Consider the following 25952-nt stretch of genomic DNA (forward strand, 5'->3'; position numbering starts at 1 on the left):
ATAGATATGAGATAGATAGATAGATAGACAGACAGATAGATAGATAGATAGATAGATAGATAGATAGATAGATAGATAGATAGATAGATAGATAGATAGGTATGAGATAGATAGATAGATATGAGATAGATAGATAGATAGATAGATAGATATGAGATAGATAGATAGATAGATAGATAGATAGATAGATAGATAGATAGATAGATAGATAGATAGATAGATAGATAGATAGATATGAGATAGATAGATAGATAGATAGATAGATAGATAGATAGATAGATAGATAGATAGATAGATAGATAGATAGATAGATAGATAGGTATGAGATAGATAGATAGATAGATATGAGATAGATAGATAGATAGATAGATAGATAGATAGATAGATAGATAGATAGATAGATAGATAGATAGATAGATAGATAGATATGAGATAGATAGATAGATAGATAGATAGATAGATAGATAGATAGATAGATAGATAGATAGATATGAGATAGATAGATAGATAGATAGATAGATAGATAGATAGATAGATAGATAGATATGAGATAGATAGATAGATAGATAGATAGATAGATAGATAGATAGATAGACAGATAGATAGGTATGAGATAGATAGATAGATAGATAGATAGATAGATAGATAGATAGATAGATAGATAGATAGATAGATAGATAGATAGATAGATATGAGATAGATAGATAGATAGACAGACAGATAGATAGATAGATAGATAGATAGATAGATAGATAGATAGATAGATAGGTATGAGATAGATAGATAGATATGAGATAGATAGATAGATAGATAGATAGATAGATAGATAGATAGATAGATAGATAGATAGATAGATAGATAGATAGATAGATAGATAGATATGAGATAGATAGATAGATAGATAGATAGATAGATAGATAGATAGATAGATAGATAGATAGATAGGTATGAGATAGATAGATAGATAGATATGAGATAGATAGATAGATAGATAGATAGATAGATAGATAGATAGATAGATAGATAGATAGATAGATAGATAGATAGATAGATAGATATGAGATAGATAGATAGATAGATAGATAGATAGATAGATAGATAGATAGATAGATAGATAGATAAATAGGTAGATAGATAGATAGATAGATAGATAGATAGCAGGCAAAGTTCCTATCACCATAAAGCCTTGCTACACCAAGGGGTCCCAGGTAAACCGGGCCCCCCAGAACATCTCACCCTGACCCGGCCTGAAGAAAATGTCACTCAGCGCAGCCTCACAAAAGCCGAAATCAAGAAGACAATAAACGAGAGCCAAGAGGAGTATATCAGTGACTGGAGGAACGACATAAAGACATCCCAGAAACTGACAATATACCGGAGTCTACAGCGAGAATATAAACTGGCGCCGTATCTGGAGAAATTATTTTTTCATTTTTATTTTACTGTATATTATATTGTTATTATTCGCTACTGTTTTTGGTTTTCAGTGACTAAAGTAAACTATACAAAAGCAATGTAGAAGGAGATATTGAGTGATGATGGTCCAGGGTGGGGGTCGAAAAGTTCCCTTGCACCCCACAGACAACTGCTTTTCCGATCATTTGTGATTTTTACCAGTGGATTGGAAGAACCGGCCTGGGCGAGGAGGGTGGTGGTGGTGGGGGCTCCATGTGCCGTCCTTATAATCCAGTCCTGTGGGGACCCCATGATCAGAAGTACAAGGATATTGTTCAACACATGATTTCCTTGCCTCTTCTGATACAAAAGAGAATAATTGGACACCTTTTGGGCTGGGAGTCCTAAAATGGGCAGAATGGACCACCTTAAAGGGGGTATATTCTCAATTATAAATGTATCCATATTGAATGAGGAATATGTTATAAGAATTTTTACAATATAAAGGGTTATTTCCATCACACAAAGAAATGGCATATCACTAGGATATGCCATCACTTTGCGATCGATAGGGACTGACTGCAAGGACTCCTGAGAATAAAGTCTCCGCAGAACTGGATTAAAGCAGTGCTACGGGTTCTTCAATCTCAGGATGGGTGGGGCCTGGCAGTCAGATCCCCACCGATCGCAAAGTGACATCATATCCTAGCGATATGTAATCGCTTTGTGTGATGGGATTCATGGAAATATCCCTGAGATTCAGGTCCTTATGATTTGATGTATCTGAAAAAAAAAAAAAGCAGAACCTTATTGTTATTTCTGGAGAATCCCTAAAAACTGAAAAAAGTCAGGAAAACTTCAGTGTTCAGGTGCTTTAAACTGAAATTTTAGTCTGCTTGCTATAACATATCGGGCTTCCCCTTCTCCCTCTGGTCATCCAGGTATTGATTACAGTGTAAAGACAGTAATGGTGGAGAACTGCCAGGTGGCGCTGCAACTCTGGGACACAGCTGGGCAAGAAAGGTCTTTATTTCAATATAATACTATGTTACTTCAGTGTGATGTTTTTTATTTTCATTCACCCTAAAGGCTGTGTACACCTTTGAAAATGTATTTTTTTTTATTTTTTTTTAAAATAAAAATGTGTATGAGTGTGATTGGTGCAACTTTCTAATTACATTTTATTAAAAATTATTTTTACTTTTTGTGCTGTATCTAGCGCTGAAACCTGCATCTGTCAGGACAGCGGGACTGACGGGCTTAGTGTCAGCAGGTCCTGTGTATCTCTGACACACAGGATCCACCTGTTATTGAACTTAGATGTAATCGTAAACAGCTCGATCCTGTGTGTCTGACCCTCTGACACTGAATCCGTCAGTCTCACGGACCTAACGGATTGAAGCAGCTGTATCTCAAAATTAAAAAATATTTTTAATATAATGTATTTAGGAAGTTGCACCAATCACACTGAAAGACAATTAAAAAAAACAACAACAAAAAAAAAAATGTCAAAGGTGTACATAAAACAGAACATTCTGGCTACCTGCAGCCACCACTAGGGGGAGCCAAGGGGCTTACTGCATACTATTCATACTGTTCATACATTAAACTGTATGTAGTAAGCTCCCGAGCTCCCTCAAGCAACCTGATTGTATAACGTGTTCTTCCATGTATCCACTGCAACTGTAACATTCCATTATCTCCATGATCATATCATACAACCAACTGCAACCTACAAGGTCAAACATTTTCTCAGTGTATTTTATTGCCTTTCCTGACAGGTATCGCAGTATCACCAAACAATTCTTCAGGAAAGCTGACGGTGTCATTGTAATGTACGACATCACTTCTAAAGACACATTTACTGCAGTGCGACAATGGCTCACCAGCGTGGAGGTAAGATGTGGGCTAACTGTAAAACATAATATTCTGTATTCCTAATAATTACTGTAAATTCGGATATAGTTTGCAGCGCGTACATAGGTTACCACCATTCACTGTCTATAATGGGGCTCACAATCTAATTTCCTGATCTCAGACACACGTCCACTACGGCCAATTTCATAGGGGACCAATTTACCTAACAGTATGTGGGATGAAATCTGTGTAGATGTCGTCCTTGGTCAGGTTCAAACCCAAGTTTCTGCAAGACAACAGTGTAAACCACCGAGCCACCGAGCTAGGACTGAGACAAACAGAAGGACAATCAAATAAATAGAAAGCAGGAGATTATAGGCGACATATCTGATCTTTCAGATTGAAATTTCTTAATTCCCGACTAATCCCGAGCCTGGATCCCTTCGATATGAGATAGATAAATCGAGATAGATACGATAGATAGATAGATAGATAGATAGATAGATAGATAGATAGATAGATAGATAGATAGATAGATAGATAGATATGGTATAGATAGATAGATATGAGATAGATAGATAGATAGATAGATAGATAGATAGATAGATAGATAGATAGATAGATAGATAGATAGATAGATAGATAGAAATACAAATCAATGAAGATTATTATAGGCACTGTATCTGATGTTGCAGAGTTGAATTAGTTAATTCCTTGCTGATCACTGGATCCTTTGAATAATGATATCGCTCCATGAATCTCTGCGCTGAGGTGCAGAGTATTAAATGCTAATATTTTTTCATTTTAGATTTTACTGGAGTTTTCCTTTATAACTTTTTGGGGCTGCCTGCTTTGTGTATCATGATAACGGAGTTAAGATAAAGCTGTTGGTTTAACTATGTCCAAAAGATGATATTGTGGCATGACCTGCCTAGGTAGTTTCGTGTGTTAACCTTAAACCATACTATCCCCCACCCCCATTTAGTAACGACACATGACACCGAGGTTGGATGTGAAATGGCCACAGCAGCCGTTTATTAATTTCACAGTTTTATAAAAACAATTTAAATCCGAAACATTCGGATAACTAGTTAGGAATCCACCAGAGAATTCCTCCTAATAATTCACATGACCCAACATGGGTCAGAATCATAAATAACAATTAAACGTTAACATTAACCCGAGCAGAGGAAGTCCTTGAAGCCCCTTCAGATGTTCCTTTCAAGAACACACCGAATTAGCCATCTGCAAACCACTAATTACCTCCAGCCGTAAACCAGCTCGGAAGCACCGTTCACCTCTGCAGATGGCTCCAACCACTAGAAGTCCACTTCAAGGGGATAACACCCGATGAAGCCCTCAAGTGATATACCGACCACTAGAAGTCCACTTCAAAGGGATAACACCCGATGAAGCCTTCAAGTGACATACCTTCTACCAGAAGACCACTTCAAAGGGATAACACCCGATGAAGTCTTCAACCATGTACCTTTTTTGGGGGACGCATACCCCCGATGCGACCCCCCCACCATTTTGTACTGACTGGCCTCAAGGACTCCCCCCGCCAGCTGCCATGACAACAGAACCTACTCCGGAAAAAAGAAAAACATGTTAAATAAGCACACAAAATAAAACAAAACGCTCATAGACAGACGTACATAAGACCTAAGGAGTAACAAAACAAGGGTGGGAGGGTGGGAGCTTTGCTTAATGTGTGTTACTCCTCCCGCTGCTTCCGGCTCAATGCCGAGAAACAGCGGGAAGCGCAGTAACGGCCCCCCCGCCCCCCTTAACTCCTCCCCGTCCCTCCTTCAGCTCCTTCAACTTTCCCTGACCTCGTAACATTAACCCTTTCCCTACCAGGACGGTCATGTCGGCTTCCCTTAAGCCTGCAGCTGCGTCCAGCCTCTTCTTGACCTGCCTAGGTAGAGTCGTGTGTTAACCTTAAACCATACTATCCCCCACCCCCATTTAGTAACGACACATGACACCGAGGTTGGATGTGAAATGGCCACAGCAGCCGTTTATTAATTTCACAGTTTTATAAAAACAATTTAAATCCGAAACATTCGGATAACTAGTTAGGAATCCACCAGAGAATTCCTCCTAATAATTCACATGACCCAACATGGGTCAGAATCATAAATAACAATTAAACGTTAACATTAACCCGAGCAGAGGAAGTCCTTGAAGCCCCTTCAGATGTTCCTTTCAAGAACACACCGAATTAGCCATCTGCAAACCACTAATTACCTCCAGCCGTAAACCAGCTCGGAAGCACCGTTCACCTCTGCAGATGGCTCCAACCACTAGAAGTCCACTTCAAGGGGATAACACCCGATGAAGCCCTCAAGTGATATACCGACCACTAGAAGTCCACTTCAAAGGGATAACACCCGATGAAGCCTTCAAGTGACATACCTTCTACCAGAAGACCACTTCAAAGGGATAACACCCGATGAAGTCTTCAACCATGTACCTTTTTTGGGGGACGCATACCCCCGATGCGACCCCCCCACCATTTTGTACTGACTGGCCTCAAGGACTCCCCCCGCCACCGCGAAACAGGCCTTGACCACCTTAAGCCTGTGAGTTCCTCCACACCACCACCGCCCTTTCTATGCCTTCTGCTATAGCCAAGCTCCAAATATCAATGCCAACCTCGGTCAGATGAACCCCGTCACTCCTCCAGAAATTCCCCAATCCTGACTCCAAATCCCTATGCCTCACGCAAATGCCCCCGTTCTTTGCCACAAAACGGGACACCGCCCGGTTAACTTTTATCCGAGCCTTATTGACTCTCTCCACCGATCTAGCTAACCGCCAATGCTTCCTTGGGACTATGTCCGACCACACTACCACCAACTTGGGATAAGATACCCACAAACACAACAAATCATGTTTGATATCCCGCACCAACTCACGAAAAGGGCGGACTCCTAAGTCATTCCCACCCACGTGCAACACTAAAACCTCCGGAACCCTATCAAGCCGCACATATGTCTGGAATTCCGCCAACACCCTGTTCCACGACATACCTCTAAACCCCAGCCAATGCACAACCGCATCCTGTCGCGGAATGCGCAACTGGCGACCATCCGGGCGGACGTCCGCCCTCAAAGCCCCCCAGTGCACGTACGAATGACCCATCAACCACACCAGACAAGGAGGCGAATCTGAAACGGAAAACACAGTTAGGCACCACCATATAACATTTGCAAGCATAAACAACAAAATTACAACATATGGGGGCGGACATAGGACTTAAACCTTTTAGACTCCCAACGACCAATACGCCTCACCCCCTCATCATCCAACCCCCAGCGCCCTGCTTCCGTTGCTGCGCCAATCCGGAAGGAATGAGATGAATATGAGCCTGCTGCAACCCCAACCGCCGTCAAACATTTTTTAAAAACAGCTCCAAACTGAAACCTGGACAAGAACGACCCGTCCACATGACGTAACAAAGGCAAATCTGGAGACCCCCTGTTTTTTGTAAAACCCCGCATGCACTCTACTGGGCACATGACCGACCCCGGGAGAGCGAACAAAACTATCAGTTTTCCCTTCCCTAATTGGTCAGTTTTTGATCTACGCAACCATACCTCCAACCGATCTGCAAAAAGGCTCACCTCCCCAGATCTCAGCCCCCCTGCCTGTTTAGTACTTGGCGACACCAACTCACCTACTCTAAATGCTCCGAAGAACGCCAACGAGAAAGCCAACCGAAACAAATCCATTTCATCTGAAGAACGACATACCGATGCCAATGAACCGCCCAACAAGCCCAGCAAAGCAAACGACACCGGCCTTCTACTATCCGCCTCCACCCTACCTCTGCGCAACCCCTTCAAAGCCTGCGATACCAGAAATTCCTTCGATACATCCCGCAAGCCCCGCAACTTAAGCCCAAACGCCACCGCGGATATAAACCGGTTCACCTTCGCTACTGAAAACCCCCCCTCCCAGGCATCCCCTAACCAATACAAAAGTGCCACCAACCTGTCTCTATCCGTATTGACATCACCCAACTCTCTTACCCACTCCTCCCACTGCCTCCAACAAGCAGCATAAGCCCTCCACGTCGTGCGCGCCAAAGACCTTTGTAACAGCTGCTCTACGGGACCGATACCAGATCCCATAGATGATCCGGACACGCCAAACCGAGACGTTCCGCTCCCGGGGCCAATTCCCGAAACCGGTCCCACTGCGAGCGAGAAAGAGCATCAGCAACACAATTCCGTACACCCGGGACATGCACCGCCACCACCCACGCGTTCAGCGACAAACACACCAACACTAAATGTCGCAACAATTGAACTACCGGAGGAGAGGACGCCGTGATGTTATTAATGGCAAGCACCACCCCCATGTTGTCGCAGTAAAAACGGACCTTCTTATCCCTGAGCCTGTCCCCCCAAATGGTAGCCGCCACCACGATGGGAAACAGCTCGAGCAGGGCCAGATTCCGCGTCAATCCACTGGACACCCAGCTAGCCGGCCATTGACCTGCGCACCACGGACCTCCCCCGTAAGCTCCAAAGCCACCCGCCCCAGCCGCATCCGTGAAAATATTCAGATCACTCGTATCCTGCGCTGGGGCCATCCATAGCGAGCGACCATTGTACTGGCCCAAGAAGTCATCCCAAACCTGAAGATCAGCTCGGTGCTCCTCCTTGAGCCTCACAAAATGATGCGGCGCCCGCACTCCCGCCGTTGCCGCCGCCAACCTTCTACCAAACACCCTCCCCATCGGCATAATCCGGCAGGCGAAATTCAACTTCCCCAGCAGCGACTGAAGCTCCCTCAGCGACATTTTCTTCCTTCTACAAGCCCGTCGCACCTCCAGCCTCAAAGCACCCAACTTATCCGCCGGGAGCCGACACTCCATTGCCACCGAGTCAATTTCGATTCCCAAGAAAGAAATCGTCGCTACCGGGCCCTCCGTTTTTTCCGGCGCCAAAGGGATCCCAAAATCCCTCGCCACCTTCTGCAGGGCATGAAGCAAGTTACCGCAAACCGGCGAACCCCCCGGGCCAACGCACAAAAAATCATCTAAGTAATGGATCAACGAATCGACCCCGGATACTCCCCTCGTTACCCACTCCACGAAGCTACTAAACGCCTCGAAGTATGCACAAGAAAGAGAACACCCCATCGGAAGGCACCGATCCACGTAAAAGGCCCCATTCCAAAAACAACCCAACAGCCGTTGGCTTTCTGGATGGACCGGCAACAACCTGAACGCCGCCTCGATGTCGGTTTTTGCTAGCAGCGCCCCCGGACCCGCAGCCCGCACTAACCCCACCGCCTTATCGAATGAGGTATAAACTACGGAACACAACTCGTGATCAATCCCGTCATTTACCGACGAACCTTTGGGATACGATAAATGTTGAATCAAACGAAACTTTCCGGGCTCGCGTTTAGGGACAATACCCAAAGGGGACACAACTAAATCTTTTACCGGCGACTCCACAAATGGCCCCGACATGCGCCCCAACGAAACTTCTTTTAACAACTTTTCCGACACGACTTCCGCATGCAAGTAAGCCGATTTTAAATTTCTCCGCGTAATCGGAACCTCATAAGGAGGCGGAGGAATAACAAAACCAACACTAAACCCTTCATAAAGCAACTTAGCTGCCGCCCTATCCGGATACTCATTTAGATAAGGGGCCATCCTTTCCACCCTCACCGGCGACACCCCCTTGACCAGCCCCGTGCTGGTTCCCGGACCTCTTTTTCCGCAGACATTTTGCCGCCCCGTGTGATGCACCATTACACTCGGAGCACACGTGCTTGAACTTGCACGTGGCCCCAAACTTGCACTGGCCTTCATTGAATTGCCAGCAAAACCCCGCCTTTCCCCCGCCGCTTGGTCCACTCTGACTAGTCTGGCCTCCCTGGCCACCGCTCCCGGGAAAGGGCTGCCTAACCGGAGCCGTAACCCGTAACCAGAGAGCAATATCCTTCTGGTCCCACCGAATCGCCGGCCGAACCGCCTTCCGCTGACGGAATTGCTCATCATATCGCAGCCACGCCTGACCCCCATACGCCCTATGAGCCTCCCCAATAGCATCAAAATAACAAAATAACGCCGAACAATTTTCCGGCGCCTTTTCCCCTATCACACTAGCCAATATGGCGAACGCCTGCGACCAATTAACGAACGTCTGCGGGATAAGCCTATACCGCCGCCGTTCCTCCTCGTCCTTTTTACTCTCATCCCGCTTGCTCTTATCCAAATTGAATTTAGCCAGCGGCAAGAGAGAAAAAATTTCAACGTATTCATCTTTCCAGATCCGATCACGCACCTCCTGCTTTAAATGCGCCCCCAACGGACCCTCAAAACAAACATACACCTCCCCCCGAGCACGATCGTCCATACGCACTCGATCGCCGTCCTTCTGTGCCTCGGTCTGTACCGACACCGCGACCGCCTCTCTAACCGCCACCACAGGACGCGCCTGTAACGATCCCACGTCCCTGGGGCCTTCCCAAACTACCGCAGGAGACACTTCCGTTACTACCGGCGCCGCGGCCCTATCCAGGCGCCCCACCAGCTCCCGTAAGCAACCCACTAAATCTGCCAAACCCGCTCCGTCGCGTCCGCCCGCGCCACTACCGGCCCCCGATGCAATGCTAGCAGCCCCCCCGCCGACACCCGACATAAAAATCGCTGGATAAGACAATAATGGAGTTATACACTCACCGGGCTGCACAGGCGCTGTGTTCCCGTCAGCCGGACCATCCTGACCTCGACGATAGACGTCCAGTTCACCTTCCTCCAGTTCTTCTCTCGCCGACGACTGTCCCTCCCAACGACATCTTCGGAAAGGGGATGAGGACGCGCTGACCGATGGGCCGGCAACCTGCCGCCCGACCGCCGGGACCCAGACTTCCGACCGGACCTGTTGCCTCGACGTCGCTGCAGATCTAGTCGTCCGTCTAGATGATCCTGACGAAGCCTGCCCCCTGGCCGGAACATCACCATGCGGGGCGGCCGTACCTTGCTCTCGACATCTTCCATCTGATGGGGGAGGGGTGACAGGGAGCCCGGCCTGCGACTCCCTGCTTACCGCCGGACCCCGTCGCGGCCTGGGATTCCTGCCAGGACGCAGGGCCTGGGAAGGGGCGGTCCTCCCAGCTGCCTGGCCTGCAGCGTCCGGGATCGGGCTCCCTCTGCGACGCCGTGTCCGCGGGACTACCTCCGGACTAAGGCGCTCTGGAGGTCGGGACCGCCGAGAGGGACGGGTCGACACAGCCTGCATCGCCGTCACCCCTGCCACCGCTCTCTGCCTGCCCAGCGCAGGAGCGGTTGTTGCCGACTCCCCCCCCGCCGCCATAGCCATGCTCGTGAGGGGGCCGGGGGAGGGGAGCCTGTCCCTTACAACAGACCCCGAACGCCGTGCCCGACGTGGCGAAACGGCGTCCGGGATCCGCGTTAATGCAGCCACGGTCTCCTCCAGCCATCCGGGACCGTGGTGCACAGCAGCGGCGCGCAGCCGCTCTAAAATCAAGGCCTCTGCCATTACTAAAAAACCGGGCAACGGGGAGCTTTGCTTAATGTGTGTTACTCCTCCCGCTGCTTCCGGCTCAATGCCGAGAAACAGCGGGAAGCGCAGTAACGGCCCCCCCGCCCCCCTTAACTCCTCCCCGTCCCTCCTTCAGCTCCTTCAACTTTCCCTGACCTCGTAACATTAACCCTTTCCCTACCAGGACGGTCATGTCGGCTTCCCTTAAGCCTGCAGCTGCGTCCAGCCTCTTCTTCAACATGAGTGGCGCCAAATGACAAACTTGGCTCAACTTCATCAGATACTACATCTGTATATTTACTCTGTACAGCCCTAGCCACTGTCTTCCATCTGCTCAGTTGTAGTTTTTCCTATAATACACAGCAATGCTCATTTTCCATGGACTTGTCCGTAAATAATATTTGTATAAACTTCACATTCTGATGTCAGAACCTGACGATTATACAGAGATGAGCGGCGCTACAGCCACTGCTTATCTCTTCCTGTAGATTCAGTCTGTCACAGATCACTTTTGCAGAAAGTTCCTTCTCCTGTGTTAATTAATGATTGACTGACATGACGTGCTTTCTCTCTCTTTAAAAAAAAAAAAAAATGTGTTTGAGCTGCTGCAGAACATCACAATACGCATCTCAGCTGCTGCAGAACATCACAATACACATCTCAGCTGCTGCAGAACACCACAATATGCATCTCAGCTGCTGCAGAACATCATAATACATATCTCAGCTGCTGCAGAACATCACAATACACAGCTCAGCTGCTGCAGAACACCACAATACGCATCTCAGCTGCTGCAGAACATCACAATACACATCTCAGCTGATGCAGAACATCACAATACACAGCTCAGCTGCTGCAGAACACCACAATACGCATCTCAGCTGCTGCAGAACATCACAATACACATCTCAGCTGTTGCAGAACATCACAATACACGTCAGCTGCTGCAGAACATCATAATACACATCTCAGCTGCTGCAGAACATCATAATACACATCTCAGCTGATGCAGAACATCACAATACACATCTCAGCTGCTGCAGAACATCATAATACACATCTCAGCTGCTCCAGAACATCATAATACACATCTCAGCTGCTGCAGAACATCACAATACACATCTCAGCTGCTGCAGAACATCACAATACACATCTCAGCTGCTGCAGAACATCACAATACACATCTCAGCTGCTGCAGAACATCATAATACACCTCTCAGCTGCTGCAGAACATCATAATACACATCTCAGCTGCTCCAGAACATCATAATACACATCTCAGCTGCTGCAGAACATCACAATACACATCTCAGCTGCTGCAGAACATCATAATACACCTCTCAGCTGCTGCAGAACATCACAATACACATCTCAGCTGCTGCAGAACATCACAATACACATCTCAGCTGCTGCAGAACATCACAATACACATGTCAGCTGCTGCAGAACATCACAATACACATGTCAGCTGCTGCAGAACATCACAATACACATCTCAGCTGCTGCAGAACATCACAATACACATCTCAGCTGCTGCAGAACATCACAATACACATGTCAGCTGCTGCAGAACATCATAATACACATCTCAGCTGCTGCAGAACATCACAATACACATGTCAGCTGCTGCAGAACATCACAATACACACCTCAGCTGCTGCAGAACATCATAGTACACATCTCAGTTGCTGCAGAGCTTCATTTTTAAAAGGAGGAGAATGTTTCATAACAATCAGTGGTGAATAGGAATCTCCTCTTTACTCCTAAAAAAGAGGCTCTGCAGCAGCTGAGTTGTGTCTTATAAGGAGTAATGTACCCTCTACTATTAATTTTAAGGAGTAACTAACGTTTTAAAAAACCTTTGATATGTCATAGTCACATGTCAGAAGTTTTGATGAGTGGGGGTCCGAGCCCTGAGACCCCCCAGTGATCATTATAATGAAGTGGCAGAAGAGCTCGCGCGAGCGTTGTGCAGCTTAGTTTCTAATCGGCTTTTCTCAGGAAAGCCGAGCGAGCGGTGTACGGGCTGAATAGGAAGTCTATGGGCCTGTACGCCGTTCCGCAAAAAGCCGATCAGAAACAAAGCGGCACAGAACTTACCCGGGCGCTTCTGCCACTTCGTTTTTACTGATCGGTAGGGGTCTCAGTGCTTGGACCCCCACCTATCAAAACTCCTGACATGTCACTACGACATGTCAAAACTTTTTCAAAAGTTTAGTTACCCTTTAAAGAATATGAGAAGTCACCTCAGAGTGCTGTGCCCTGTATAAATGTACTCAGCCTGCGACCTTGTGGTTTTATAAGGTCACGGAGCTCACCTAATATAGGGGACATTATCCCATATATAAATAAAACATACAAACTGTATACGATTCTGGAATCTTGTTTTCTCTCTACAGGAAGGAGCTGGTGAGAACATCCCCATATTAATGCTGGGAAATAAAACCGACATTGAAAAGGAAAGAGAGGTGCCTTGTGGGCTGGGGGAACATCTAGCTAAGGTAAAGAATTATACTACTACATTTCCATCATCCCTCAGGGTCTTATTCATATCTGTTGTCAGAAAGACGCAGCTTAGGCTCGGCTCACACATACAGAATCTTCCATTAATTGACCAGTTCAGTTTGTTGACCATAAAGGGGTTGCTCCATGTGATGTCGTAGAGAGGAGTCCCACTCCCATCTGGATGTGTTCCATGTAATACTAAATTTGCAGCTCAACGACCACTGCTGGGGAAATAACAATTAAAGCCAGAGCCGAGAGTTAGAGAAGACAGACTCACTGATATCACAACATAGACTCAAAAGTTGAATGACTTTGTATATGCATTCAATTACTTATCTTGTACTGTTGGTGAGTTACATCCTGTATTATACTCCAGAGCTGTACTCACTATTCTGCTGGGGGAGTCACTGTGTACATACATGACATTACTTATCCTGTACTGGTCCTGAGTTACATGCTGTATTATACTCCAGAGCTGCACTCACTATTCTGCTGGTGGAGTCACTGTGTACATACATTACATTACTTATCCTGTACTGATCCTGAGTTACATCCTGTATTATACTCCAGAGCTGCACTCACTATTCTGCTGGTGGAATCACTGTGTACATACATGACATTACTTATCCTGTACTGGTCCTGAGTTACATCCTGTATTATACTCCAGAGCTGCACTCACTATTCTGCTGGTGGAGTCACTGTATACATACATTACATTAGTTATCCTGTACTGATCCTGAGTTACATCCTGTATTATACTCCAGAGCTGCATTCACTATTCTGCTGGTGAAGTCACTGTGTACATACATTACTTATCCTATGCTGACCCTGAGTTTCAACCTGTATTATACTTCAGAGCTGCATTCACTATTCTGCTGGTGAAGTCACTGTGTACATACATTACATTACTTATCCTGTACTGACCCTGAGTTTCAACCTGTATTATACTTCAGAGCTGCATTCACTATTCTGCTGGTTGTTTTTGGAAACAGCCATCAAGCTTGACAATAGACACCTCTATCGGCTTAGCTGAGCTTCTATAATGCAGGTGGACAGTTTTTTTTCTTCAGGGGGACAGGCTAAACATCCAATATGTATGGCAGTGTACTCTCTCTCCCCTGACAGCAGATGTCGGGGAAGAGAAGGGTTGGACGTGTTGAATTTCAACATGCCCGATCCTTTTGTTTGTTATCAGATAAGCCGCTGCTAGACAATTCTGACAGCGGCTTTTTCCCTGAGAATATATGCAGGCTCGGTCGATCGTGCATGTGTTTGGGGGAGTTGGGAGGATTAGCTTTCGGCTGAACATCTATCTAAAATGTACGACCAGCCACACTTCACAGAATGCAACTTATCAAAGCAAGTTCTCTTCAGAGACTTAAGCAGGGAATGCTGGGAGATTTCAGCTCTGAAGCCTGCAGAATTGTGAATGCAGCTCTAACACAGGCTGTAATGCAGGATCAGTACAGGATAGTAATGTTATGTATTTATACAGCTTCTTATGACAAATGTTTGTAACACTCATGAAGTCATTCGTACCTCATCTTCTATCGAGAAATGGGGAAAAAAATCTCGTTATATTAATAGGGAAAACACAATGCAAATGTCCAAATTTATTACGATTTATTATGTTAGAACAGTTAAAAATATATATAAACTTTATACTAATGCAAACTTCAGTGGCAGTAGTGTACAGTATATTATTTTGCAGTGTATAGAGTATTAAATGGGATTATTACATTGGAGCTGCTCTTTAACCTGGCAAATAGAGAGGGTTGGGGGTGGGGAGTGGGGGACCCCAATCTATAAAATCCATAAATCCTAAGTGAACATCTTTTTATTTTTCAGGATACCAGTTTAGTTTTCTATGAATGCAGCGCTTCAAGTGGAGACAATGTTAAGGAATCAGTTCTGCATTTAGCAGCGTAAGTCATATATGCAACTAAACCTATTTGTATGTTCCCTTACCCTCAATAAAAGTACTGTCAGAGATCTAGCAATTCACTTCAATGGACATGAGCTGTAATACCAGAAGCAACCCATAGACAGATGTGGCGCTGTTTCTGAAAGAAAGCAAACGTGTTTTTCTAATCTGGACAACCCCTTTATAAACCCTTGGAACATGACAAGTTATCAGCCAAAGACACCCATTCACCAATTTTGGAGTTGATGTTCCTCAACAGTCCAGAGTACAGTTCTGATTGGCTGTGTGAGGTAACACAAGTCATGTTTCAAGGATCTTTAAAGAGAACCTGTTAACTTTTCCAACATGTCTGTTTAAATAAATAACATTTCCAATGTAAAAACTATATTGAAGCACCTTTTCTCTGAAATCGGCATTGTGCTGTCCCTCTGTTATTCCTCCTGGTAATGTATGAATAGATTGACAACTGGGTGTTACTGTTCCTCTTGTCAATAGGGTATTTCAGCACTAAATGGACAGTGTCAGAGTCTATGGTGTCCGCCCAAATGACAAAGAGAATAGTAACACCAAGTTGTCAAAGTATTTATACATTTTCAGGATGAGTAACAGAGGGATGGCACAACAGAGTTCTAAGATAAGAAGCTCCAGATTAGTTATTTTCTGGGATATATAAGTATTTACTAAAACAGACATGTCAGAAGAGCTGGCAGATCCGGGGTTGGACAGTGAGGTACGTGTTAGTCACTTATAAGTGGCACTAAAGACGCAGGTTTTTCCCCTCTGGAGTAGAGCTATCTTGAATAAGTTGCAAACCCAGAGTTGTGGGTGGACCACCTGAGGATCCCCTGGTTGACTCAACCACACAAGGGCCATTGAGGTCTAGCAGAAGACAATCGCTTCTGAAGCTGCCATGACCGATTAGTCCTTATTGATAATATGAACAGGAGTATGAAGGAGCAATTAAAGGGGTTCTCCGCTTTGAACAACCCTACTTGTTAGAAGGGTCCTCTGATAATGAGCTGTTTACATGGTGTCCCCCTGCTGGGAACCCCAGCGATCAGCTGTAATCTGTGGAGAAACCTGGCAGTAAGTGTTTAGTTTCTCTGCAGCACCACCACAGGGGAAATCAGGCATTACACAGTGTCTATTCTTATCAATGGGCTGTCTGTGCAATGCAGGACAGGACAGGTCCTCCGGAGAGAGAGAAGCTCTTTGTAACTGTTCTACACTTCTAGAGATGATGATCTTGAACAGAGGACCCCTTATGTTATCTCAAAATTCTGTAATGGGGTATAGAAAACTGGGTTTCTGAACTGGACAACCCCTTTAAAAAAGATTCACAATTGCTGACATTATGCCCTCTCTCGGGCTCACTACATTATATGGGAAGCGATCCTTATGACTGACAGATGTAGTGTAATAAATCCACGATATTACGTTAATAAAAAACAGCGTCAGCCGCCTAATGCGCGTTATCCATCTTCTAGCTGTGAGAGCCAACTGATGCCAAGCAACGAGATAAATATCTGCACCCGGATATCTCGTTTATTACTGTGCCATGGAGAAAGGATGATGGACTACTAGATAGTGATTTCTATACAGACGATGTATATCCCTGACCGTTATTTTACCCGCTACTTTTATAGCACTAACATATTCCAATGTGCTGTACGGCTCTTATGGGATTCCCTGTCCCTGTCCAAATCTCCCTAATATCTCAAGTATACACAATTACACTCTAGAACCAATTTCATAGATAGACAATCAACTTATTTGAATATTTTTTGATTTTTTTTTGGGTAATGCCAGTTTCACATGAGCAGAAGACAGGTGTATATTCTGCAGCCATATTCCAGCCACATATCCCAGCCCAACCACCAAACCACCCGGTCTAACAGCACCATAGGTCCCCAAAAATGTGCCCGTATTGTGCTCATGTGAAACTGGCCTAAATGTTACACCCCTTTGGGAAAACGTTCAAACTTCAAGCCGGCTGGGGTTGAAGTTGGAACACGTAGCCCACATGCTGCATTGGAACCGGACAACCCAGTGTGCCCCCATCAGTGCCAATATGTCGCAAGATCCTATCTCTGGTGATTATAGATGGGATAAAATGTAAAATATTTTGTAAAGAGGAAAGGGAGAATAGGGCTTACCTCTAAATCCTACCAACCCCCGAAAAACGAATTATTTGTGTATGCATGCCTGTGCAAGACAATTCATGGGACAGGACACCTATTTTCCCCCAGTTCTTGGGTCAGGCTGGCCACTACAAATGCCCATCTTGGGACAGATATATTGGCCTCCTCTTTTTACTTCCCTTATACGACAATGCATTTGTGTACGGCTTGTTTCCCCCGCTCTTGTTTGCTTTAATCATTGCGAGTGCCTGTCCAGAGAGAGGGCAGTGATGTAGCTAGGGGGCGCCACTGGATCGAGCTGCAATAATACGTTTAAAAAATATGAGAGTTGTGTACAATGTTGGTACTACAGCGGCACGGCTAATGATAGAGCCGCTGAACTACAAATATATATATACACATGTCAGCATACAGAGATTTGTATGTATCACTTTGTGGGGAACCAAACGAAAAAAAATTCTGGGTGACAAAAAGCCTAGCTTCGTCCTTCAAACGGGGCAATTAGGATGGGGGCCTGCCTCCTTGATATATTAAAGGTTTTATGAGATTAGAAAAACATGGCTGCTCTCTTTCCAAAAATAGCACCACTGTTGTCCACAGGCTGTGTTTGGTATTACAGCTTAGCTGCAATACCAGACCCAACCTAATTGCAAAAGTGGCGCTCTTTCCTGAACAAAAACAGCTTTTTTTTTTAAGTAACATAAAATCCTAAGTGTTTGTGTTCCTCATTTATAATGAATTCATGTTTCTCCAGGATTCTAAAAGAGCAAGAAGATAAAGTGAAGGAGAAAACTGTCCGTCTACTTGACTCACCAAAAAAGAAAAATTGCTGTTCCAGACAGTAGACTACAAAAGTTTACCTCTCCTATTATTCTGAGTCTGTGTGCTCGGCTGGACATGTATGTAGTATACTACTACCCAATAATATGCTATTAGCCTGTCTGATACTTCAGGTAGTCAGTGATTTTACCGAAAAATATTAAACCTGGGCCAGAGAGTGGTATTTTTTATATTAGATCACTGCTTGTATGGCAGTACAGCATGAAGTGGCCCCTAAAATGATATATGTCAATCAGACTTATCAGAACCACCAGAGTACTGAGCGGTAGAAAGTCAAGAGATTTTTATAGAGGAACCCATCACTCATGGATGATATATTGTCTACATATAACTGTATGGGTTTAGTCTGAGATGGGGCTGTTGTGGCCTTTTACGGATAAGAATTTGTGTCACTGTTGAGTGTTTGGGGAGGTGGGATTTTTTTAGGTCTGTAACTTCCGTGCTCTACCTTTCCTCTAACTCTCACCAGATGAAATCAACGTGATGTCTGATTGGTGGGACTCTATCAGCAAGTAGCTTTATAGATACTATAACAGTGATGACTGTCCATGTAGGAGTGGCCTAATATGCAAAGTTCCTCTATATGGAAATAAAAGGTAGTTACAGAAAGCTCCAAGTAGGAGCACTGGCCCATTCTAGATTTCGGTTATGGTCCCAGTTTTTGGCGTAGAATGACATGTTATGAAATAGGATTTTATACAAAGACTCATGCCAAACTAGCGGTCACGTGCTATTGGCTCTGTTTATAGCATTGTCCTTGATCACATTGTGATGTTTTTCGGTTGGAAATGACCCAAATAGCCTTAAACTGACCATGTAAATGGGCTTTTCTGAGATTAGAAAAAAAGATCAACCATTAAGTTAATTAGGCTGAACTGCAGTACCAGACACAGCCTATGGGCAAGAGTGGCGCTGTTTCTGGAAAGAAGTAAAGCTTTTTTCCTAATCTCAGACAACCCCTTAAAAGGGGTATTCCCATCATAGACATTTTGTAGCATATCCACAGTATATGCCATAAATATCTTATAGGTGCAGGTCCCAAGCATCTTCGGCTGTTTCTGTAACTCCCGTAGAAATGAATTGAGAGAGTTTTGCACATGCAAAGTCACCACTCCAATTAATTCTGCACCTGTATGCGGTGGGCAGATGGGGGTTCAGTTCTGGAGACCCACACCTATGAGATATGTGGAAAAGCAATAAATGTCTATGATGTGAATACCACTTTAAGCTGGGCGTAAACCAAATGCCAATTGGCCAATATGAATGTATACCCCTGCCAATCAGTACACAGCTATCGTATATGCACTAGTTATATCTTTTTTTGCAAACGTTTTCAGCATTTTGAGAGTGTTTGGGTTAAGACAATGGCGAGTTGTTTTCTAAGAACCCTCACCAATAGTTTGTGGCAAATATTTATTTTTAGAATTTTTGTGGAATTCTTCTTTCAAATTATTGCGAAAATTCAATTGTTCTGTTTTATACAATGGCAAATGAGTATAAATTGTAGCAGAACATCTATACTTGTGAGTTCAATATCTTTATAATATAATATGATGGATGCTTTAAAGGGGGGTTCTTTTCCGTGTCTTTAAACTGATAATCTATCCTTGGGATAGACCATCAATGTATGATTGATTAGGGTCGGACCCCTAGGATCGCCACCGATCAGCAGAACTAATGGGCAGTGGTGTTGGCTGGAGCTGCTTCACTGCAGTACCTGACACAGCAACATCCGTACAGCTGTGGCTGTGTGTGGTACTGCAGCTTAGCCCCGTTCACTTGAATGGGACGAGCTGCAGTACCAGCCACAGCCACTAGTGTATGGATATCGCCGCATCATGTATCATGGTAGGAAGGAAGAAAAAGAGCAGCAGCCTTCTGCTAATTATTGCGGATAGGCCATTAATGTAAAATCCCAAAAAACCCCTTTAACAAAAAAGGATTTGTCATATTCGTTTTTTTTAAAATATAACACTATGTAAATACAGTAGAAGACATGGATGACAAAAACACTAACTTCAAGGGAAATTCCACTTTCATCATATAAGGTTATTATAACAGAGCAATAGATCAGTAAATACTTTGCAGTAAACACCATACAAAACTACGAAGACCACATTTTAACAGTGACTATTGCAAAGTTTGAGTATATATATGATATTTTATTAACCCTCTATCTTCAATGTGTAATTTCCCTTTAATTACTTAAATTGTTATAGACATATATATGTGATGTATTTTAGTACAATTGCTGTTTGTTTTTTCCAAGCTGACACTGCATACAGATTTATACAGCCCCCATTAAGTTCAATACCAGCTGTAGACATCCTTACGCAGTTAGCTCCCCCTAGTGGTGGGTGCATGCAGCCAGAATTATATCATTTATCAAGTTAGAAAAACAGAGCTCATCTGTACAGATAAATTATACAATTAATCAGCACATAATTGGCGGACATGCACTTTAAAAAAAAGTATAGTACAATTTGCAGAGCTCTCGGTGTAGGGTGGGGCAACATGATTTCTGTTCATGCCCTTGACTACTATGGTCCTTTAGTGCTAAGAGTTTTGCTATATATTGTACTTAGGTCTGGCTTATAGGGGGTGCTTCTGTTGGCTGAACATGCCCCAATAGGGCACTTTATAAAGGGTTGTATCTAGCAAGCAACCCCATAAAAGGGAATGTCTACCTTTGAATAAAATTTTTATTATCTAAATAGATGCAAAATTCCCTGCTGATTAATTACATAATATATCCTTATGGTGGTCAGAGCATTGTTTTACTGATGGAGAGCTTCAAAACCGCTGCATAGATGTAGAGATAAAATATAACATTCTAAACGCCCACAGCCACCACTAGAGGGAGATCAGGAGCTTAATGATAAAATAGCATGCAGTGAGCTCCCTCTAGTGGTGGCTGCAGTCTGCCACAATGTTATATTTTATATCTACATCATTGCTGTGGTTTTGGAGCTCTATATCAAAATGCTCCGACTACTATGAAGATATATTAAGAAATTAATCAGCATAGAAGTTTGAACCTAAAAACTACATGATAATAAAGAGTGAAGATTTACTTTGAAGTGAAAGGTTTAGAAATGTTCTTTATTGGTTTACTTATAATTTATACTTGCAGAATAAATCTACTTTAAAGGCATAAATACATCAATGACATAGAGATGTACAACAAGCTAGGGCCACATGGGTATTTGTCGTTTTGCCAGTCACCCTTAGGTTCGATGAGTTGTCCCTTTGCCCTAGCTGCAGTTATAGCATAAAGACTATAATGTGAATAATGTGCTGCTAATCATATATTACATAATGTATGTGTTAGATTTGGGGTATATATTGAGATTAGTTACAGCACTATAACTGTAACTTAAAATTTTTATTCATTCCTAACATGCTCCTGCTCATATGTCAATGGGACAGATTTAGTTACCCCCGAAAAATGACGCAATCAAAGTAGTAAATCTGCCCCATTGAGTCTTTACATTCACTTTAGTGAGTGTTGGGGGTCCCTAAAATGAGCATCTGACAATGGCTTGAGGAGTTTTCGAATGTACCCTTAGATGTGTATTTTAAAGAGGACCTGTTATTAGGTCTAGAAATATATGTTATGGGATCAGCCATGTTAGTGGCCCTTTAAGCACCTTAATTGATAAAAGTTACACTAGTTTTTTAAACCTTGTATGTTTTGTACATATTTTAATTCAAGCAATCAGAATTCGACTGATTAAAGAGAATTTGCTTCGGGTTTTAGGACATAGTTAATTGTGAAACCGTTAAATATATAATGTTGGGAATCTTTGTAAATAAATTGCCTCAGATTGGTTTCACAAAACCGTAATACAGCCATTATCTCGCATCCGTATTAGAACCATAACACCTGGACCCCCACAGTTAGGGGGGATTCACACGAGCGTGATTTTCGTGCGTGCAGGCCGCGTATTTTTCACGCGCCACGTACAGCCTTATAGAAGTCAATGGGGCAGTTCAAACAGTGCGTGATTTGTGCGCAGCGTTTGTTCGCTGCGTACAAAATGCGACAGGTTCAATATCTCCGCGTATTTCGCGCATCACGCACTCATTGAAGTCAATGGGTGCGTGAAAACCACGCAGGTCGCACGGAAGCACTTCCGTGCGAACCGACTGAAACAGCGCACCAGCTGTCAAAAGGATGAATGTAACCAGAAAAGCACCACGTGCTTTTCTGTTTCCAAACATCCAAATGGAGTGTCTTTGAGATGAGCGAACCCGGACAATCGAACCGAACTTTACCGGGTTCGGCCGAACTCGTTTTGGCCGAACCCGGCAAAAAAATTTCCGGTACGCGACGTCAGGAGATAGTCACTGTCCAGGGTGCTGAAAGAGTTAAACTGTTTCAGCACCATGGACAGTGACTACCGATCCCAATAAACATGAACCTGTAAAAAAAAACGAAGTTCTGACTTACCGATAACTCCCGGCTTCTTCCTCCAGTCTGACCTCCCGGGATGACAATTCAGTCCAAGTGACAGCTCCAGCCACTCACAGGCCAAGCACAGGCTGCAGCGGTCACATGGACTGCCGCGTCATCCAGGGAGGTGGGGCCCGATGTCAAGAGAGGCGCGTCACTAAGGACGCGTCACCAAGGACGCGTCACCAAGGCAACGGCCGGGAAGTTCTCGGTAAGTACGAACTTTTTCTTTTTTTTTAACAGGTTTCTCGATATTGTGTTCGGCATTCACTGTCGAGGGTGCTGAAAGAGTTACTGCCGATCAGTTAGCTCTTTCAGCACCTTGGACAGTGACGGGCATCGACTAGCCTCATCTCTATGATGGCGGCTGCGCGAAAATCACGCAGCCGCGCATCATACACGGATGACACACGCAGCTGTCAAATGGTTTTTGCGCGCGCAAAACGCAGCGTTGTTTGCGTGCGCAAAAACGCAACGTTCGTCTGAATCTGCCCTTATACTGATTTCTATGGTGGTCTAAGTTTAGTTCAGTAGACCTGCAGAGATAGTTTTCTAGGGCCCTGGGCAACAAGCAAAGTGGACCATGTCCTTGCCATTTTTTTGTCATAATCCCTGGTCGGAAGTGAAATAGTTAATTGTAAATTCCCTGGGAGTCTAAAACAGTGAAGAGATTATGTTTACGTTCCCTTATGGTCTAGGGCAGTGAAGGGGTCAATGGCAAATTTAGATTGTTCCTGAGAGTCCCATCCTCAGAGGGCCTGTGCAAATGCCCGATTTACCACCACCTAAAACGGCAATGTGAAGGAGGTCCGTCCGGGTGTTGCAGCTGTAATACGAATACTAAAATACGGCTACATTAAGTGAAAAAGACCTTCATTATTTTGCATTGCTCCTAAATTACAGCCCGTGTTATAACTCAATTTGTCCAAAGCGTCATTTTAAATTCTACCGGTGGCTGAACTCGAATCTACCAGCAACTCCTGCTGGTTCAGTGGCTGTCTGCTGATATACTTTCTGGGAATTGCAGCCTTTATATCTGTAAATGTACAATAATGTGATCTGCATTATCTTCCAGAATTGTATTTTATCATAGAAGCTCAACTCAACTGTTGAGGGTGTGTCTGTCAACACACTGTTGACTGATTCCAGGGGGAAACGAGCAAAATTCTGAAGTCAGGTCTGGGCTATAGCAAATGCTCTAACACAAGATCTGCACAATAAATAAAAAAATACGCAGCTTTTTAAGTAGATTATACCTATATAAAGTGTGTCCATAGGTGGTCAGAGGCTATGAATTACATTTCTCTGGTAATGTAAAGTATTCACTTCACACCTCAAATAAAGACAGACTGAATATAATAGAACTATGTAACTTCAAATTTTTTTTTTTATAGAACAGGTTTTATTATTATTATCTTAAAAACAGGGAAAAATTATTATATTTAAATATTTTAGGATGTTTTTGTTCCAGAGTTTTATGTTATAAATGTAAAATATCAGTTTTAACCAATTTTATGTGCAAATAAATTATGTTCCACTTTTGAATGTGTCTAGTTTTTAATAGATACATATTTTAAATCACCTGATGTTTTATTGGCTGCTTCATTTATAGAATAAAGCTGAGCTCCACTTTATATTACCTGCTGATTTTCACCTCCTCTTCATAGCTTCAATCACTCAATAAAAGTTTATTCCGACTCCTTCAAATTAATGTTCACAGCTTAATACCATTTTGTTTTTAGTTACAACATTTTATACTGATTAATTTTATTATATATCTTTATAGTGGTCAGAGACCTTTTTTTCCTGATACATAGCTCCAAAATCCCTGCATAGACATAGATTTAAAACATTCAATTCTGTCTGCCTGCAGCCACCACTAGGGGGAGCTTAGGAGCTTACTGCATACTGTTTATATATCGAACTTAATAATAAAACTGTATGCAGTAAGCTTCTTAGCTCCCTCTAGTGGCACCTGCAGGCAGACAGAATACGATAATCTCAATCGATATACATAAACAGTAGGCAGTAAGCTCCCCCTAGTGTTGGCTGAAAACAACCAGCAAGTTATCTTTTAAATATATGTCTATGAAGGGGATTTGAAGCAGAGTTTTTAATCTATATAGGTAAAAAAAAAAATGGTGTTCAAGGGTGGACATTCACTTCAAGGCCAAGCCCCAGAGGGTTACACAATTTGAATTAACTCTCTTAGGCTTCATGCCCACTTCAGTCTTTTCCTTCAGGGTGCTAGCCGTTTTTCTGACGGCTAGCACCCTGATCCATTCATTTCAATGGGGCCATGTACACTTCAGTTTTTTAGGGTATGTTCACACGGCCTATTTTCGACCGTTTTTCGGGCCGTAAACGCCAGAAAAACAGCCGAAAAATCGGAAGCAGATCGCCTTTAAACATCTGCCCATTGATTTCAATGGGAAAAATGGCATTCTGTTCCGATGGGCCGTTTTTTTACGCGTCCGTTTTGAAAAAATGGCGCATAAAAAGACGCCCCGTAAAAAGAAGAGCATGTCACTTCTTGAGACGTTTTTGGAGCCGTTTTTCATTGAATCTATAGAAAAACAGCTCCAAAAACGGCCGTAAAAAACGCCACGAAAAACGCGAGTGGCTTAAAAAACGTCTGAAAATCAGGAGCTGTTTTCCCTTGAAAACAGCTCCCTATTTTCAGACGTTTTTGAGTTTGCGTGTGAACATACCCTTACTGTTTAAGTTATAATCTAATAATAAATACAAGGTTTGTTTCACATAACTATAACACGGCTGCATCTTAGTATCCATAATACGTTGTGTAGTGGCCGGACTTTACATCCGGATACTCCGCAGTTCTACTGAACCAAACTTAAATCACCATAGAATTCTATGGTGGTCTGTATTTTTTCAGTACAACCACAGGGAATCTGGGTCTTTCTGCCATATTATGAAACAGGTCTAAGGCTCCGAATCTGTACGAAGGCACAAATATTCACTGTGTCTCAATATTATGGAGCCATAGGCACCGTGCCGCTGTATAGTGCCACCATGAGGGACAGTATTGTAGGATAACATACCTGTCATGCCCACCAGGCTCACTCACCTCCTGACGCCCGCAGCCATGGATCTGCGAGCGCTGGCCCCAGTCTCCTCCTCAGGAGATGCCAGCGCTCACTTCCGCTCACCTCGGCCGGGTCCCGTAGGGTGCGCGCGCATGCTCATGGAATTTCATGATTAATTAGCCCATAGCACCCCTTCCTCTCACGCCTGAGCATTGTTGTCGTTCCCTAGTTTGTCTATGCAAATGGTCT

At 43.9% G+C, this 25952-nt stretch overlaps 1 protein-coding gene across 1 annotated transcript in view; it reads left to right on the forward strand.

Annotated features, from left to right (window-relative positions):
• The window catches only part of CRACR2A (calcium release activated channel regulator 2A), a 65040-nt gene extending 46153 nt beyond the window's left edge, over positions 1–18887 (forward strand). Inside the window, exons 13-17 of the mRNA XM_075859842.1 lie at positions 2337–2418; positions 3177–3291; positions 13190–13291; positions 15144–15220; positions 18115–18887. Of these exons, the coding sequence (XP_075715957.1) occupies positions 2337–2418; positions 3177–3291; positions 13190–13291; positions 15144–15220; positions 18115–18205 (467 nt within the window). The 3' untranslated portion in view covers positions 18206–18887. The remainder of the gene's footprint in view (positions 1–2336; positions 2419–3176; positions 3292–13189; positions 13292–15143; positions 15221–18114) is intronic.
• Positions 18888–25952: the final 7065 nt, after the last annotated feature.

This window comes from Rhinoderma darwinii, chromosome 3 (assembly GCF_050947455.1).
Source record: "Rhinoderma darwinii isolate aRhiDar2 chromosome 3, aRhiDar2.hap1, whole genome shotgun sequence".
In the NCBI taxonomy this organism is placed as follows: Eukaryota; Metazoa; Chordata; class Amphibia; order Anura; family Rhinodermatidae; genus Rhinoderma; species Rhinoderma darwinii.